At 37.5% G+C, this 19,558-nt stretch overlaps 1 protein-coding gene across 1 annotated transcript in view; it reads right to left on the reverse strand.

Annotated features, from left to right (window-relative positions):
* Rnf17 (ring finger protein 17) overlaps positions 1-19,558 on the reverse strand; it is a 123,806-nt gene that overhangs the window by 88,414 nt on the left and 15,834 nt on the right. Inside the window, 4 exon segments of the mRNA XM_052733126.1 lie at positions 2,926-3,097; positions 8,923-9,023; positions 15,611-15,682; positions 17,013-17,124. Of these exon segments, the coding sequence (XP_052589086.1) occupies positions 2,926-3,097; positions 8,923-9,023; positions 15,611-15,682; positions 17,013-17,124 (457 nt within the window).

Consider the following 19,558-nt stretch of genomic DNA (forward strand, 5'->3'; position numbering starts at 1 on the left):
GCGCACGCCTTTAATCCCAGCACTCGGGAGGCAGAGGCAGGCGGATCTCTGTGAGTTCGAGGCCAGCCTGGACTACCAAGTGAGTTCCAGGAAAGGCGCAAAGCTACACAGAGAAACCCTGTCTTGAAAAACAAAACAAAAACAAAACAAAACAAAAAAATTTAAGTCACAACAGATGAGAGAGCTGGTCATGAGAATGAGAGAACTAGCCCTGTCCCTCACCAGCTGCAGCACACAGGAGAGCAGGCCCTGCACCCTGCCTGGAAAGTACTCTACGGTTGACTCTGTTGTTGGGCTCAGGTGAGCCAGCACTGAGCTCTGAGGGTTCGAGAGCATGAGAGCCGACACTGCCCCCTTCTCTACCCCCTCTACAGCAATCGGGAGAGACAGCCCTGCAACTCATCTGGGCAAAATGGTAGAGCTGTCCTTGGTGGTGTGAGTGTTGGTGAGCCAGATCTGAGGACTTGAGAGCAGGAGACCTGGCCTGGCTCCTTGCTGCAAGCTGTACTGGGTGAGCTAGTCAAGGCAGTGCTGGAGAGCTCACCTGGGGAAGTGATGATGAAGAAAATCTGGTAGGCTGACCAACCCAGTTACCACCCAGGCCCAGAACCAGGGCTATGAGTTGGCCCACCCCAACATCCACTGCATCTATGAACCATTGGAGCATGTGAAGGGGTTGAACCTATAGATCTAAAACAGCAGAATCTCCATGACACAGGACAACAACAGGATATCCAAGAGGAGCCCAAGTGAGAGCCCATTATTGGTGGTGTAGCAGAAGCTAGAGGCCTTGAACTAGACCAATGACTCATAGCAATAAACACAAGTAAAGATGAATGGACTAAAGAGTAAAATGTGTGACTCAACGAGCCACACTACAGCTTCCATGACATGCTTCATCATCATCTCTTTTTTTATATATGTGAAATCCACAAAGAATCAATAAAGCTAAAGAGTAAAAAAATGCATGTAGGTGGATGTTGGTGGGACTGTAAGCTATGGAACTTTCTAGAGAAAGAAGCTTAGAGGATTTGTGGAAGGGTAACAGAACACATGGGACATGAAAATGAGAAGGACATTGCTGGAAAGAGGGTCACAAGGAAGGACAGTGGGATGGGAGAGAAGACTCAATGAAAACAAATGTTTGAAAATACAGTATTCAAACCTGATGTTTTGTATGCTACTTAAAGCTAATTGATTGATAAACTTAAAAAGATAAGTCTTGTGCACATGGTATTGATATAAAGTAAACACTTTCAAGAACTGAAGATCATTGGAATGAAAGAAAGCATTTAAACCCTCCTTGTCTGAAGGGTGGACTTGAGCCTGAACACGTAATATATCCTTGGATCTAATCATAGAAGCTATAATGTCCATCAGTGTGATCAAATCAGTTATCAAGGTATTACTACATCTATCCTTATCAGGACTAATAATAAATAATTTAATTAGATATTTAAAAAATTTACGGGCTGGAGAGATGGCTCAGTGGTTAAGAGCACCGACTGCTCTTCCAGAGGTCCTGAGTTCAATTCCCAGCAACCACATGATGGCTCACAACCACTTGTAATGAGATCTGGTGCCCTCTTCTGGCCTGCAGGGACACATGCAGGCAGAATACTGTATACATAATAAATAAATAAATCTTAAAAAAATTTAAGTCATGAATTCATCTATAAACTCATGAGAGGAAAACAGTCTCATTTTGTTTACTACTCTTACCTATCCTCATCTTTAATTCAAGTGTCTTAGAACTCTTGTATAGCCTGCAACTTAAGTATCCCCTAAAGATCCCTAGGGTGGTGTTATTAAAAGTGTCAGGAACCTTCAAGAGGTAAGGACTGATACGAGGTTTTAGGTCACTGGTAAAACGTCACTGAAAAGGGACAGTCAGGTCCCAACCTCTCCCTCTCTTTTCCTTCCTGGCCATGAGATACATGGTTCTGCTTTGTTATACTCTCCTACATGATGTACACTAGAGACCCAAAACAAATGAGCCAATCAATCATGAGTGGAAATCTTCAAAATTGTGAGCAAGAACAACCTTTCTTTTTACAAACTGATTATCTCAGATATTTATCATAGTGGTGGAAATCTAAATAACACAAACATCAGTTGTCACCTCACTGCCATACTACTTTGCTTTCAGATTATGTGTTATAAACTGTAAAAATAATAAAATGCTAAATGAATGGAACAGTGTGTACCTAAGGATTCTAATGCTGCCAGGCATGGTGGTGCTTGCCTTTAATACCAGCACTCAGGTGGCAGAGACATTATGATTTACACAGAGAGCACTCTGGTTTACATAGCAAGTACCATGACAGTCTGAGCTACATAGAAAGACCAACCACATGTCAAAAACAAAACAAAAAAGAAGAATTCAAATAAATACCTAAGAAGTATCAATTACCAACAAAGATAGTCCCTTAGTTTTATTTATACACACACACACACACACACATATATGTGTATATATATATATATATATATATATATATAGAGAGAGAGAGAGAGAGAGAGAGAGAGAGAATGCATTATAATATTTCAAAAGCAGCATGCATTCAGTTGAAACCATAACTTGATTTTTGATCTTTTTCCTCTGTGAGCTGATCCTTTCTTATAATGCTAGACAGTGGCACAGAATCACAGGGTCCTAAGAGTAAGCAATGGACCTTCTACAGTACACTGCTGCTAAGTCCTGTAATTTGGTAGGTTATCTGTATTAAAAAAACACTTTGGTTTATAATATTTTCAATTTATAATAGGTTTGTCAGACTGTAACCCCATCATAAGTCAAGGAGTGCCTGTAGAGTTTAGTGTAATTTGAAAAAGAAACTTCTTGAGTCCTCCATGCCAAGTCCATGTTCTAAAGTACATAAAGTAACCACCACAGAACTAATTCACCCTGGACATTAAAGTTACCTGAGTCAGGTCACAGTAGGTCCTCAAAGAAGGTGCTGATTTGAGTTCTTTTGCTATCTTCATAGCTGCATCCAAATCGTTTTTTTTCTCTTCAATGTAGCTTTTAACTGTTGCTAATTTTGATAAATAATCATCTGTGCGTCTTACAAGTTCTTCACACAAGCTCTTTTTCCTTCATTGAAGACAAAGTTATTTTGTGATAGTTTACTAACATTTTTATAAAGGTAAATTTATGACTGAGCAGTATTCTTACTTTCACCAAGTGATGAATTTAACTAATAGAATAATTTCACTGATGATGAATTTAAATAATATGGTTAAAAGAAGCATGTTCTAACAGAACAGCATCTGAAAAGCTAATTTTATTAGTTGATAAACTTAACATATAACATGGCTAAATGAGGCATTCAACTAAGTTGAAATAAATTACAATTGAAATCCATGTGTGAATAAAGAACAAAAGGGATGGAAATATGGCTCAGATGTTAAGAGCACATTCTGCTCTTCTTGCAGAGGACCCGAGTTTAGTCTCTGGCACCCAAGTCAGGCAGCTCACAACCACCTATCACTCCAGTTCCAGGGAATCTGATGCCCTATTCTGGCCTCTGTGATCACCAGCATTCACGTGCACATGTCCTCACACAGTAAAAAAAAAAAAAATCATTAAAATATAAAATTAAAAAATAAAATAATTGAGGCTAGAGTGATCACTGAGGGGTTAAAATAATTAATTTGTACTGCTCTTGCCGAAGATCTGGGTTCAGTTCCCAGCACCTGCATGGTGACTTACAAATGACTCTAACTCCAGTACCAAGGAATCTGATGCCATTTCCTCACCTCCCATGGGGCACTAGGCACACCTATGGTACACATATATACATGCAGGCAAAACATGCACTTAATAAATAAATCTTAAAAAAATAATTTAAAAATTAGTCTTAAAAAGAAAAAAAAGACAGTTATGTCATAGACATGAGACTTTAGAACATTCTATCTAACTAGGAAAAATTCTGCCTGTATCTATCCTGTAGTCTTTTGTGCCCTTACAGAGATATATATGTACTCACTTTTTGCAAAGGTTTAATTGTACATTTTAAAATATTATCATGGGTCTATAGTCTATGAATAATATATAATGAGATTTAAAAACAGCACTAAACCAGAAGTTAGATACCAATTTAAAATATAATATTCAAAGATATCTCCTTGAGTGGTTAAATAGTTATGTCTTCACTAGCTACACATCATTACTCAAATCTTTTTTTCTCTCTAGGGTGGAATTTCTTCATTATAGCAATTTAAAAGGTCTGAACTGAAAACTGAAAAATTCAAGTATTTTAGTCACTAGGCAAAATGACCTCTCATTATTTTTTGCAAATCAAATCTAGCCCCTAGCAAAGGAAGTTTGCCAACACTAAAGAAAATGGGCTAGGTTTGGAAGGTAAACAGATACTCTCCAAACCTTTGGTGACATATAGTTTTTTAAAGTGGTCTCTTTAAAAAAGACATGTAAGTTCCTATAACATTAGAAAGAAGTATGAAAGTATCATTTCCCCATGGACACATGAAAAAACAACCCAAAACTGGCTAAGACCATCTCATGAGAACATTGGAAATCAGTATTTTTTAAAAAAAGACATTTTGTGGCTTCTTCTGGAAGCAGGAACACAGTTTCCAATTCCTCAACTCCAACCAAAGAGAGAGCAAGAGACCTGACTGGTGACATTAGTAAAGCCTGTTTTGTACTGTCTGGAGGACTGATCTCTTGTGTTAGATCTTAGGCAGTAGAAAAGAATGGTAGACACTCAGGAACACTGCAGCAGGACACATATACAGGGTAAGATAGTATAGGTAGATATGCAACAGAGAACTTGAAACCTAGGAGGAGCTGAGATTCTTTTGGAAATTAAGACATAAAGGTGGTTATGTACACAGAGGAATGGACAAAGCCACACTTGGGCCACAAAGGAGCAGACTTAAGCCTTCATCTTATACTGACCCTAAGGTTCAGAACGTTCCAGCTATTCCATGAAAAATATTCCAGCAAGAATCAAACTATAAAGACTGAAAAAAGTTGCTAGCTTTTCATGCCCAAGTTTCAACACAAAGACTACCAGGAATATGAATGAATAACACCTACAACATGATATGGCTCATTCAGAGGAAGAGAATAGAGTGTTGGAGACTTTCTGAGGAAGCACAGGCACTGGACTTCGTAGACTGATGTGAAACAACTGTCTTAAATATGTTCAGAAAAACAAAAGAATACATGAAAAAGAAGTAGAAGAAATTAGGAGAGTGGCCTAAGAATAATAATTAAAATATCAAGACAAAAAGAACATAAAAAGGAATCAAGCTTGCAGATAGAATGACCTCTCAGGATTAGACCCTGGGTTGCAGAGCTGGGCATGGTGGAACATGCCTGCAATTCCAGCATCTGAGGGGTGAGGAAGGAGAATTCTGAGTTTGAGGTCAGCATGGTCCACATGTGCATTTGAGGTCAGTCTGGATTATACAATAAGGCCCTGTTAAACAAACAATAAAACAAAGCCGAGGAAGGAATCAGTGGTGGAAGCAGAATCAAGCATCAGCCAGGTTAGAAGATAGGACAATTAAAATTGTTTCTGGGGAACAACAAAAACAAAAAGAGTGAAAAGAAACTAAAACAAAGAGAGATGATAGGACCTGTTAAACACCAACAGGCAAACAAACAGGAGGAGGAGAAAGACGGAGGAAATAGGAAAACCACAAAAGAAAAAACAACTTCCAAAATTTGATGAGACAAAGATCTACAAAGCAACTCCATGTAAAATAAACCCTGTGTCCCCCCAAATATTGTGTTCCCCTAATAAACTTATCTGGGGTCAGAGACAGAACAGCCACTAGACACAAAGGCTAGAAAATGGTGGCATTCACACCTTTAATCCTAGCATTCCAGAGGTTGAAATCCCTCTGGATCTCTGTGAGTTCAAGGCCACATTGGAAACAGCCAGGCATGGTGACACACACCTTTAATCCCAAGAAGTAAGACTTTAATCCCAGGGAGTGGTGGTAGAAAGCAGAAAGGTATATAAGGCGTGAGGACCAGAAACTAGAAAGAAGCATTTGGCTGGTTAAGCTTTTAGGTTTTGAGCAGCACAGTTCAGCTGAGAGCCATTCGGATATGAGGACACAGAGGCTTCCAGATTGAGGAAACAAGAATCAGCTGAGAAGTTGGCCAGGTGAGGTTAGCTGTGGCTTGTTCTGTCTCTCTGATCTTCCAGTGTTCACCCCAATACCTGGCTCAGGTTTGATTTTATTAATAAGAACTTTTAAGATTCATGCTACAAAACCCATACAGTCAAACTGTTGAAAGGCAGAGAAACAATCATGAGACCAAGAAGAGAAATGTAATTTGTCATACACAACAAATTTCTAGTAAGATTATTGGTCAAATTCTCAGGAGAAACTTTCAAGGCCAGAAGGCAATGGAAGAATATACATAAAGCATGAAAGGAAAAAAAATCTGTGAATAGAATTTCATATTTAGCAAAGTTGTCTTAGAAAAGAGGCAGAGAAGGGCTGAAGAGGGATGGGTCAGAGGTTAAGACCACTGGCTGCTCTTCCAGAAGAACCAGATTTGATTCCCAACACTCACATGGCAGTTCACAACCATTCATAACTCCAGTTCAGGGAATATGATGCCCTCTTCTGGCCTCTGTGAACATTGCATATACATGGTACACAGACATGCATGCAGTCAAAACACCCAGACACGAAAAGAAAAGAAAGAAAAAAATTAGTTAAAAAAGAAAGAAATGAGAGACAAACAGGAGAAGAAAAATAGGAGGAAATAGGAAAACCACAAAACAAAAACAAAAAATTAGGGAAAAAAATGGCTATCAATAAGAAAACAACACATGCTGTTCAGGATGTAGAGGAAACATGAACTTTTGTACACTGCTGATGGGAGTGTAAATGAGTCCAGCTATTATGGAAATTAGTACAGAGGTTTTTCAGAAAAACAAAATTAAACCACTGCACAACCCAGCTACAACAGTCTTGGGTACATATTGGGTAGTTTGAATGAGAATGGTCACCACAGGCTAATATATTTGAATGTTTGGTTCCCAACTGGTGGACTGTTGGAAAGGATTAGGAGTTGTGTCCTTGCTGAAGAAGTTGTGTCACTGGGGGTGGGCTTTGAGATTTCAAAAGCCCAAGTTAGGCCCTGGCTCACTCTCTCTGTCTGCAGTCTACAGATCTGATAAGAGTTCTCAGCTACTTCTCTAGCACCACGCCTGCCTGCCTGCCTGCTGCCAAGCTCCCTACCATGATAATGGACTTACCCTCTGAAACTCGAAGCAAGTTAAATTAAATGCCCAATAAAATGCTTTCCCTTATAAGTTGCCTTGGTCATGGTGTCTCTTCACAGCAATAGAAAAGTGACTGAGACAACATCCAAAGAAACCTAAGTGTGCTTGTTAGTGTTTTTTGTCAACCTGACAAACTAGAGTCACTAGGAAAGAGGGAATCTCAGTTGAAGAACTGCTTTGACTGGCTTGTGGTCATATCTATGAGAGATTACCTCCATTAATGAGTAATGCAGAAGGACCTAACTGACTGTGGGCAACACCATCCCTGGGCAGGTGGACCTGGGCTGTATAGGAAAGCTAGCTGAGCATGAACCAGAGAACAAGCCAGCAACAGAAAGCAAAGCAGGACAGAGTCAAAGTTAGAGGTCTAAGAATGACAACTACAAAAGAAAGCACAGCGAAAGGAAACCAAAAGCATAAACTCTAACAAAAGAAATAACAAATCAGTTGTACTTCATCTAGGTCCATTCTTCAACGGCAGAACACTTGCCTAGCATGCATAAGGCCTTGTCTAATCCCTAGCACCAAAGGGGGAAAATCAACTATTTTATGCACTGGGCATAAAAGGCCATAAAAATTTAAGGAGATCAAGTGTTGGTGAAGAGACAAATGACATTACTAAGCACATTGCTTTAGTCTTATCAAAAGTTTTATGAACCTTTATCTTGAAACATACGTAATTAAAAATAACATGTCAAATAGCTTTGAAAAAAGTAGTATTAAATTATTGTTTAGTAACTGCCTATCAGAAAGCCTTCTTTTCTGATGCAAATAAGCACGTGAGAAAATGATAGGCTCATGTAGAAGAAAAAAGTTGTTTGTACTTCCCCAAATATGTGAATTCTACAACATGAATTAGGCTATGAAAATATTTTTCTTTGTTAATTGCTTTAAGAAAGAAATGTGGTAGCTCAGACCTGTAATAGCACTTGGGAGACTGGGGCAAGAGGATAATGTACTTGAGCTCAGCCTAGGTGACACATTGGTACCCTATCTTTAAACACACACATGTACATTCACACATGCATACATGTGCAAATGAGGGGTAAGAAACAAAGACACAAAGAAAGAAGCTTGTTAACTCTAAAGTTAGCTTTGGAATTACCAAACAGACAAAATTCTGGAGGCATAGACAGTTTTTCACTTGAACTTCTGAAAGCCAGTCTTTCAGTTTTTCGTTTGAGGCAGGATCTCACACTGTTGCCCAGCCTGATTTCAAATTCACAGAAACCCACCTCTCTCAGCCTCCTGAATGAATGCTGTGATTACAGGCCTGAGTCACCACACCTAGCTAGAAATCAGTCTTTAAGACTCACCTACTGCTGGGCAGTGGTGGCACACGCCTTTAATCCCAGCACTCAGGAGGCAGAGCCAGGCAGATCTCTGTGAGTTCAAGGCCAGCCTGGTCTACAGAGTGAGATTCAGGACAGGCACCAAAACTACACAGAGAAACCCTGTCTTGAAAAACCAAAAACCAAAACCAAGAAAACAAAAACAACAATAACAACAACAAAACTCACTACTACCTTCTAAGCTTGTTTTAAAGTTACATGTAACTTCAGTCTATTTGAACAAAGGAACAGAATGACAAGTTAATATTAAGAAAGTTGGTTTCATCAAGTCTGTATTTTTAAGTTATTACCTGGAATCAAGAGAAGCAAGAAGTTTATCAAATTGTTTCTCCACAACCTCTGTTAGACTGTGTGTCTCCTCTCTTGTTTGATTTTGTGTACTATCAAGCATCTGGAAAAAAAATTCAATAAACCTGGTATTCACTTTGGAGTAGTTGTATCATCAATATATTATTGAATGGAAAAGATACTTTCTAGACTTTTCAAAAATAGCCACAGAAGTGATAATAAATAGAGCAAACCATTAAGTTCAACTTTATACTCTGGCACTTGTCAGCAAGATCACATCTTGTGGGCATTTTTGTACTGATAATTTGACAAAACAAAGAAAAAAACAAAAGCACCTAAAAATCTACTGATAGGTTTTATAAACTTTTTCTTATCCCTTTTTATCATAACAGAACAAAAGTCATTTTGGATAACTGAATTTCTCTATAGCAGTATTCTCTAAATTATTGAAACAAACAAACCAACAAACCAAAACAAAACTCCAAAATCCCCAAACCAAAGTTAGAAAACACACTTCAGCTCTTGGTGTAGACTTAGGGTCTCTTAGCTCTTTTGTTTCTGTCTCCAGACTTAGTCTTACTGCAGGCAGTAGCCTCTCCTCCCACCCTACCTCATTCCCCCAGGGACTCTGCTTCTTGGTGTGGACCCAGGTTTCTCTAGCTCTTTGCTGTTGCCTCTTCTCAGCCTTTCTTCCTAGCCCATCTCCATTCTTTTGTATCATCCATAGACCTACTCTCTATCAGGGACCCCACAGTTACCACACTTGCCTAGGATTCAGAATGGGCAACAGCAACCAAAGAATGAACACCCATCCAACAAAGACAATTGCTGATATCTACACCAAGAAACACCTCAAACATCCTAACTTCAGAGTCCTAGATACCAGTACAAAGCCACAAACGTGAACAGTCAAGATGATATGCCTCCTTCAGAAGCCATAAACCCATTGTAATAGGCCTCAAAAAATGCGATTTAGCTGAAACATAAGACAAAGACTTCAAAACAGCAATTATGAACATGTTCAAGGACCTTAAAGAGGATAGGAATAAATTCCTTAATGAAAATGTAGACGGTTGAATAAAATAATAAAACAATTCCAGCATAATTCTTATAGAAATTTAAAGAATCTTTAACTTCGCATGGACACACACACACACACACACACACACACACACACACACACAACACACACACCAGGATAGCTAAAACAATCCTGAATAATAAAAGAATTGCTGGAGATATCACCACCCCTGATTTCAAGTTATATTATGGAACTACTGAAATAAGAATAGCATGGTATTGGCAAAACAAACAAACAAACATAACCAGGCAGACACATTGATTAATGGAACTAAATTGAAGAACCAGACATAAATCCACACATATATGGACACACAATTTTTGACAAAGCAAAAAATACACACAGGAGAAAAGACAACATCTTTTCTTTTTAAATGATACAAGTCAAACTGAATGGCTTCATGTATTAGAATGAAAATAGATTCCTATCTATTACTTTGCACAAAACTCAACTCCAAAAGTATCAAAGACTTCGTACTGGCTGGTCAGCTTGACACAAGCAGAAGCCTCAGTTGATGAAATGCCTCCATGAGATCCCCCTGTCAGGAATTTTCTCAATTAGTGATCAATGGGGGAGGGGGCAGCCCAATGTGGGTGGTGCCATCCTTGGGCAAGTGGTCCTGGTTCTATAATAAAAGCAGGCTGAGCAATCCATGAGGAGTAAGCCAGTAAGCAGCAACTCTTCTGTATCAGCTCCTGCCTCCAGACTCCTGCCCTGTTTGAGTTCCTGTCCTGACTTCCTTTGGTGATGAACAATGTGGAATTATAAACTGAATAAACCCTTTTCTCCCCAGCTTGCTTTTTGTTTTGTCACAGCAATAGAAACCCTGACTAAGACAGACTTCAATGTAAGACTAGACAGTCTGAATCTGATAAAAGAGAAAGTAAGAAATTGGCTTGAACTCGTTGGCACAAGAAAGTGTGTTCTGAACAGGGCACTGATAGCACAGACACTAAGACCCACAATTAATAAACTGGACCTCAGGAAGCTGAAAAGGTGTATGGCAAATAACACATCATTTGGGCAAAGTGGCAGCCTACAGAATGGGAAAAGATCTTTAACAATCACACATAATTAGTATCTAAATATGTAAAGATCTAAAAATGCAACATTAAGAAAGCAACCCAATTAAAAACAGGGTACAAGACTAAACAGAGTCCTCAAAAGATGAAACACAAATTAGCAAGAAACACTTAAAGATATGTTCAACATCCTTAGCCATCAGGGAAATGTAAATTAAAAACTACTTTTAGATTTCATTTTATCCCAGTCACAATGGCCAAGATCAATAAAACAAATGACAGCTCATGCTAGCAAGAAACACTTCATTGCTGGTGGGGTGCAAACTGGTACAGCCACTATGGAAATCAGTGTTTCCTCACAAAGCTGGGAATGAATCTACCCCAAGACTGAGCTATCCTGCTCTTAGGCATACACTCAAAGGACTCTACCTCCTACTATGGAGATGCTTGCTTATCCATTTTCATTGCTGCTCTATTCATAACAGCCATAAACTGCAAATAGCCTAGATGTCTCTCAACTGACAAATGGATATGAAACTGTGGCATATTTATACAATAGGGAAGAGAGCATCTCCCAAGGAAGGGGAAATAAAACATAAGAGTTATGGCGAGAAAACGGAGAATCTAGAATAGGAGGATTAAACGGGGGGGGGGGGGGGGGGGGGGGGGGGATGGAAAAGAAGGATAAAGGAGGGGATATGGGAACGGACAACTAACAAGAAAGGCTGTTTGTAAAACTATATGGAAACCTACTACTGCAGAAGCTTCCTAAATTATACACATATATGAAAGGAATCTAAATAGAGCCACAAAATCATAGGGGAATTGATACCGAAACTAGACATCTTATGTCACCAAGTAAAACCTCCATTCCCAGGAATGGGTTATATCTTGTTGAGTCATTGGCCAAAGGGACTCCATGGAAACCTCTAAATATCACAGGCTAATGCCATGGTTATTAGTTGCTCTCTACAACCTGATGGTAAGGCCTTATTTGCTGAAGACAATGCTTACTTATATCATTGAACACTGAGAAGTTGAGCTGGTTCCTAACTAGACACTTCACCCTAACTGACTAGCATTCATGGTACTGGAAGGTTCTCTGTATGCTACTAGAGGAGCCAAGAGCCTTAGACTAAATAGGTCATGGGCCCTAGAGGAAAATCTATTATTCTTCTGCTAAAGCAGTGGTTCTCAACCTGTGAGTCATTCAAATATCCTGCATAACAGATATTTAAATTACAATTCATAACAATAGCAAGATTACAGTTATGAAGTAGCAACAAAATAATTTATGGGTCTCACAACATGAGAGGGACTGTATTAAAAGGTTGTAGCATTAAGAAGGTTGAGAACCACTGTGCTAAAGGAACATAGCAATAAAATGACTAGAAATGACATACTGATATACCCATGGATCAGTGCCTCACCTAGCCCTCATCAGAGAAGCTTCTACTTGCGGTAGATGAGAACTACTACAGAGACCCACAATTGGACAATATGCAGAGAGTGAGACACTTTGGAGCACTCATTCTTAAATGAGATGTCTTCAAAACCCCCTCCCCCACCAACACTCAGGTATATGTGGAAGAGGAAGCAGAAAGATTGTAACAGCCAGAGGTAATTGATGACTATAATGGATGACTCCAAGGAAACAAGATCTAGATGCAACAATTGATGTACATATGAACTCATACACACTATGGCAGCACACACAAGATCTACACAGGATCAAGACAAATGCCCAACACTGAGAAGGCAAAGTGGACAGGGGTTTCCACTCCTAACCAAGAAGCTATATGTCATTGATATTCACCAGCAAAAGGAAAATCTGTTTTCTCCAATGGAGTCTCATTGGGTATATCAACTACACTTCAAGGCAGGCCCCATGTCCAAGAGTAGTTGGCCAATGCAAAATAAACTCCATGGTAGTTTTGTAAACTTTTTGTTTCAGTTTGTTTTGTTTTGGCTTTTTTTTTGTCTTATTGGTCTTTTGCTTATTTGTTTTGATTTCCACTTTTGTGTTTTTGTGGGTTATTTTGGTGCTGTATTTCTTCTTTTTTTTCTTTTTGAAAGAGAGTGAAAAGTTGGGTGGGTAGAGAGGTGGAGAGAATCTGGGAAGAATTGTGAGAAGGAAAAACATGATCAAATATATGAAAAAATTCACTAAAAATGTATTTAATAAAATACATATTACATTCTACTAAAAAACAAAGCAAAAAACTGAAATGAAAAGGTTAGCTATTTTAAGTTTAATTTTAAACCACTCAAAAATTTTTGCTTGAGACTTGAGATCCATGGCCTCTATATTGCTGTAGTTTTTTGTTTGTTTTTGGCATGGCCATGCCTACCTTACTTATGTCTGTCTCAGGAAAGTACTATGAAGCAGATTATTACTTTGCATTCACAGGCTCACTATTGGAAAAGAATTCTGCTCAAGTCTCACCTACATCTGACTCAGGAGATACTTAAGATTTTGGCACTATTGTTGATACTGGAACTATAAGATTTGAGGGATGATAGGATAGGGTAGATGTATTGTGCATTATGAAAGAAAGGAATTGGGTTTTGAGTAGAGGGTGGCTGGCTTGGAGCTGAACTGTGCCCCTTTCAAATTCAGTTGTTGAAATCCTACATCCTGTTATTTTAACACAGAGGTGCGTGTAAGTACAAGATTGTCATCACAAGTTAACATTCTTTATTCTCTCATTTTCTCAATGTTTTTCTTTCTCATAACTCTCACCCCATTATTTTTATTGTATTTCTAATTCCTTTTGAGAAAGCTGATTTTTTTTGTAGTTATTGTGTATTTACATAATGAAAGCAACTGCCCTTAAAACAAGTCATACAATTACATCTTTTTTTTTTTTTTTTTTTTCAGAGAAGAAAACCAAGAGGTCAGAGCTAAGAGCCTCACCCTTCCTGATTCAGGGATCCTCTCCAGCCAAGAGAGCTCTCCGAAAAGGACCTACTTCCTGTGTGTCTGTCTTTAAAGTCTTCCTGTTCTGCCTTCTCATTGGTTGTAAACCCAAACATGTGACTGCCTCGTCACTGCCTGAATGTACCGCCCTCCAGGTCCTTAAAGGCGTGTGCCACCGCCGCCACGCACTTGGAAAGCTGATTTTTTAAACATAAAGTATTAATTATATTTCTACTTAGCAGGAACAGTTTGAAAGTGAAATTAAAGAAGCAATTCCTTTTACAGTAGCATCAAGCAGAATAAAATACACAGCATAAATTTTAACAAGAAAGTACAGTACGTGTTCATTGAAAACCAAGAAATATTGTTTAAAGATTTAACAAATGAAGGAATAGCCAGTAAAAGCTTTTTTTTAAAAAAAGTGAAATTTAATCAATCCACAGAGTCTCCCTCTTCTATGTAAAAAAATAACAACACACAACCAGCTCAAAACCCTGAAATCCTTCATTCTAAAAATGTTGTTGCTGGGTGTTTAAGGCCTAGTTTCTTGTCAGGTAGAGCAAGCAGCAAAGAAAACGAGACTTTCTCCATTGGAGGACACAGCTAAACAAGGGGCAAATTCTGCAAAGATGAAAATCCAGTTGACAGAAAGTACACATCCTGATTCCTCATACACTCTGACTTTATGAACCTTCTTAGAATAACAATGTTACAAACTCAATCCAGGCAGGTCATGAGGGCAGGGGTAGTTTCCAATTCTTTTGCATGTTTCTCTATTAGTATATTATTATGTTTAAAAACTGAGTGCTAAACTCAGTGATATACATACAAATGTATACATTTATAGAGGACATTTTGGCTGGGGCTGTAGCTCAGTGGTAGAGTGATTGGTTCACATGCATCATACTCTACGTTCAATCCTCCATTCTGCCACATCCTGCTCCCAAAAGAGAGGATATGTGTATTATTAATTAATATTATTCACTTAATATAATATTAAGTGAAGGCACATAATCTCAGGAAGAAAAAAATCACCCACATGTTCTCACTTATATGCAGAACACAGCCAATAACACAATGTATGTATATAAACACATGTAAGTGTATATAGTATAACATGTAGAAAGAGAACAAGAAATGATAAATATGAAGAGATGAAAAAGGACATAAGTAATGGAAGACGTTATAAAGCTAATTGCTATTTTAGTTCTAATTTTGCCATGGATTTCTGGTAGGAAATATATAAAAATATATTCGAGCCGGGCGGTGGTGGTGCACGCCTTTAATCCCAGCACTCGGGAGGCAGAGCCAGGTGGATCTCTGTGAGTTCGAGGCCAGCCTGGGCTACCAAGTGAGTTCCAGGACAGGCGCAAAGCTACACAGAGAAACCCTGTCTCGAAAAACCAAAAAAAAAAAAAAATAAAAATAAAAAAATAAAAAAAATATATATTCAATAATGAAGTATAAAATCTAACGTGAAGCATGACAGCTTAAGAGTTGCTGTTTTAACTGTGTAGAAGTTCAGTGAGATGTACAGGCTCTAGATATGGAGAATTTTGGCGCATGATGTTTTTTATTTGCAAGCTTATTATAACAAAGATAACTAAAAAGTGTTTTCATAAAGAGGCCATGCTTTACCTCCTGGTAGAATTATTCAAAATGCTTACTTTTATAGCATTACTTAATTGTTCAAAATTATAGCCTGCTATCTTCAGTGCTTCGTCGATTTCTTCTGTCTCCTAAGAAGAGAGGGAACCACATACAAATATAACATGCAAAAACAGATGCTTAGATACATTATAGTTGTAAAAACTTGAGCTGTAATTTTGGTTATAAATGCAACAAAGATCTACCAATGAAGTGTAAAAGCAAGCAACAACAATAAAAATACTTCTAATCCTGCCTATCTAAAATTTAAAAAAATTTCCCATACTATGGATAGAAATCCAGGACCTCAGGCAACTAGTCTACCAGTGAGCTATATCCTCAGTCAGAAGAGGAACTCATTTATGTAGACCAGGCTGTCCTCAAACTTGCAATAATCCTCCTGCTCCTGCCTTTATAGTGTTGAGGATATAGTAATACACCACCATACCTAGTGACCTGTGAGTCTTCTGCCTCAGCCTCCCAAGCACTGGTAGTACAAACACATGCCATCAAAGCCACCATAAAATATTGTTTAACAGTAAAATTGTACCATGAATCCATTTTTCAATTTAAAATTATCTCAGAAAATGTATCATGAAAAAAGTATATAGACAAACAGTTTTTAAGAAAAGATGATTATAAATATGGCTCTTTGAAGAGTTTAACTTGATAATCAGACGAGTTAACACACATTTGTAATCAGAGCACTTGGGAGGTACAGGTAGCAGGATCATATCATCTTGAGCTATGTAGTGAGTTCAAGTCCAGCTTGAGCAACATAAGGTTCTATTTTTTGGTTTTAAATTAGAGTTAAAAAAAAAGAGAATGAGTACAATTTAGGCTTCACTCCCCTCTTCCAGACCAGTAATGATTTTTACAAGAAGACTCTATTTCACTTAGTTTCATTTTAGAGTCTGTTCTATATCTAAGCTCAAGTTCAGTAAATGTTTATCATTAACATTATTCAGAATAGTAATAGGTAAAATTCAATCTTCAATAACAAAACAATATCATTATCAATAACAAATGCAGTTAGGCCTCTTAGCTGTCATTAAAATAATTGGAAAACTACATTCAGAATTTAGAAAACTTTAACTGTACATGTTTCAGGGAATTTGGATTACGTAACTAGGTTCACGGGAAAAAACTGTATTCAGGTAAGTATCAAGAACTTCAAACCAAGTCACTCGAAGTATGCCTCAGGAAAAAGAGAGATTGACAAACAGGTTTGTCATAAACACAGGTTAAAACTGTTTAAGCAGAGAGCAAAGCAAAAGACTCCAGTGAGGAGCATGGGTTTATTTGTTACTTTTAAGCTTCTAAAAGAGTTGATAATTGTAGGAACCCTGAGAAGAAAAGTTCAGCTACCTAGCATAAAGCCAAATGTTTGGTTTCACAATGCATGACCAATGTTTTTCATACCAACATTACAGCTGACGGGCTTGAAACAGTCCTGTGCACAGAGGATGAATGTTCCAAATCAACAATTAGTTGGTCCACTGTCTTTTTAAGGTCTGAAGAGCAGTGCTTTACCCTGAAAAAGGTCAAGTGTATTACTTGAAATACAAGTATGAATATAATCTCCATGCCTTCTCATTTTTATTCTCTATAAAAAACAATTCAGGTGATGACTTATAAAAATATGTTCTCAATTATCAATAAGGAGAATCCATAAATAAAAATTACTTTCACATAATTTAATTTTAATATAAATTTAACTTAAGCAAATTCCTGAAAGTAATGGCTTATACCATGTTCTAATTTCGTAGTCACCTTTACTTACTTGGTATTTGGGGGAAGAAATACTAATAATGATTGAAATGCTTTAAGTTCATCAATTAAAGTAACTCATGCATACAAATAAGTACTTACACACAGAAATGTCAGCTATTAGAAGTGTACTGATAAACTTGGGTAACAAGAGACCCTATCTCAGAAAACTTGAAACTCCACACAAAACAAACTATATATAAAACTATCTAAACCAAACTGCATTTAAATTAAGAATGAAGAGTTTCTAATATAAAATTTATGTAGAGTGTTTAATTTAAAAACTGGTCATTTAGAACAAAGTTTAAACTTTTACTAGACATTACACATATATAGACAAGAGTATAATCTGATTAACTTGCATAATGTTTTACACCAGAAAATTTCAAAAGGAAGTAAAGCTCTTTGGAGGAAATCAGAAGAGCTGAAAGCACTGAATGGTCTAAACAGCAATGATTGGCTAGCATGGAGGAGGAACTGCTGTCTTCTCTGGTGGGAATGAGCTCTCATCATCTATCACAATCCCTATTCTTTGTTTAAATCCAGTCTATACTGCTCAAAAAATTATGTTTCACTTTTGCAGATGTCCAAATTTGGCAATCCCAAATTTGATAAAAATGGCTACTCTGTGGAGACAAGATCTACAACCAGTGAGTCACAATGATTCCTAAAGTTGTATTCTTGTGATTCGCACAGAGCTCATGGAGAAAGTGACTGGCGAGTTACGTTTGCAGGAGGTGAGAGAAGTACTGTATCTGTCAACACCTAGATAACAAACTTCAGGTGAGAGGTTTTCCACCCAAAGATACAACTAGAATTATTCCTTTAGTTTCTCCCTAACTCATTAAAGTATAAAAAGAAAAACTATGGACCAGGTAATATGAAAATCCAGTAATTCAAGTTTAAAGAATTTGGGATTTTAATTGGCTAGGCCAGGAAGAGCTAGAGCGCAAGAAAAAGTATAGAAGTAAAATGAGACAGAGAAAAGAAAACAAGAAAATTAAGTGGGGTAGTAGCAATGGAAGACAGGATATAGACATAGACGATATTGGCAAAGCAAAAATATGTAGGAGGTAAATGAATAACAATATGAGAAATTTGGATAATTTACTTGGTATTATTTATAAAATTAGTTCCAAATGAGATAGTTCCTTGAAACCCCCTATATTTTTACTTTTAGACTATCATATTAAATATGATTTAAAAAGATAAAATTTATGTAAATATGAACAACTATGTAAGTAAGGTCCTAGAAAGCTGGTGTGCTGGCTAGTTTTATGTCAGTTTGATGCATGCTGGAGTCATCAGGAAGGAGGGAGCCTCAACTGACTAAATGCCTTCACAAAACTGAGCTGTAGGCAAGTCTGTAGGGCATTTTCTTAATTAGTGATTGATGTGGGAGGGCCCAGCCCGGGGATGGCACCGCCCACAACGTGACTAACATATAAGTTCAGGAAAACTACAGAAAACATAAAAATATGGCTTTTTATCTAACAAAAGTACATGTTTGCTCTGTGTATTGCTCTAGGGGTAAAAAGAGAAATAAGATGGGTCTGTGCTCTTATATTTTGGTTGTGAGCCTAGCCTTTAACGGCTGAGCCATCTCTCCAGCCCGGGTCTGTGCTCTTAAATAGGCTTATAGACTAGCAGGGGATTTTTGATTTTGAAAAGATAAATGATTAAGGCTATAAAAGAATAACATAATAGCTGTGTATAGCTCAGTTATGCTTAAAAATCTCTATCAAGGATAAAGGGGGTGAGTATGATAAAAATATATGCATATATGAAAGTATAATAAACCCCATATAATTAATATATGGAACTAAAAACCTACAATTCAAAGACAGTATTTATTTATATATATATGGCCAAGTCACATAGAATAGAAAAATAAGAACTCAAAAGTTGTTATTTTTCTTTTTATAAATCATCTCTCAAATCACATTTCACCATCATACTGTATTCATAACATTCTTAAGATCAACAGAAAAGTATTTTTTTTCTTTACAACTTACTATCATTCAGCTGCAATAACTTTAGCTAATTCTGGATTCTCAGGCTCCTGTTTGAAGGTTTTCTTGCACTGTTTTAAGTAAGGAAAAACTAATGCTGCTTTTTTTGGAGCCAGATCCTACATTCCACTAATAGTCAAGACAAATTAATAAACTTAAATAGCATTCTATAAACAACAGGCTAGA

Source organism: Peromyscus californicus, unplaced genomic scaffold (assembly GCF_007827085.1).
Source record: "Peromyscus californicus insignis strain IS unplaced genomic scaffold, ASM782708v3 Scaffold_12__1_contigs__length_115047231, whole genome shotgun sequence".
Lineage (NCBI taxonomy): Eukaryota > Metazoa > Chordata > Mammalia > Rodentia > Cricetidae > Peromyscus > Peromyscus californicus.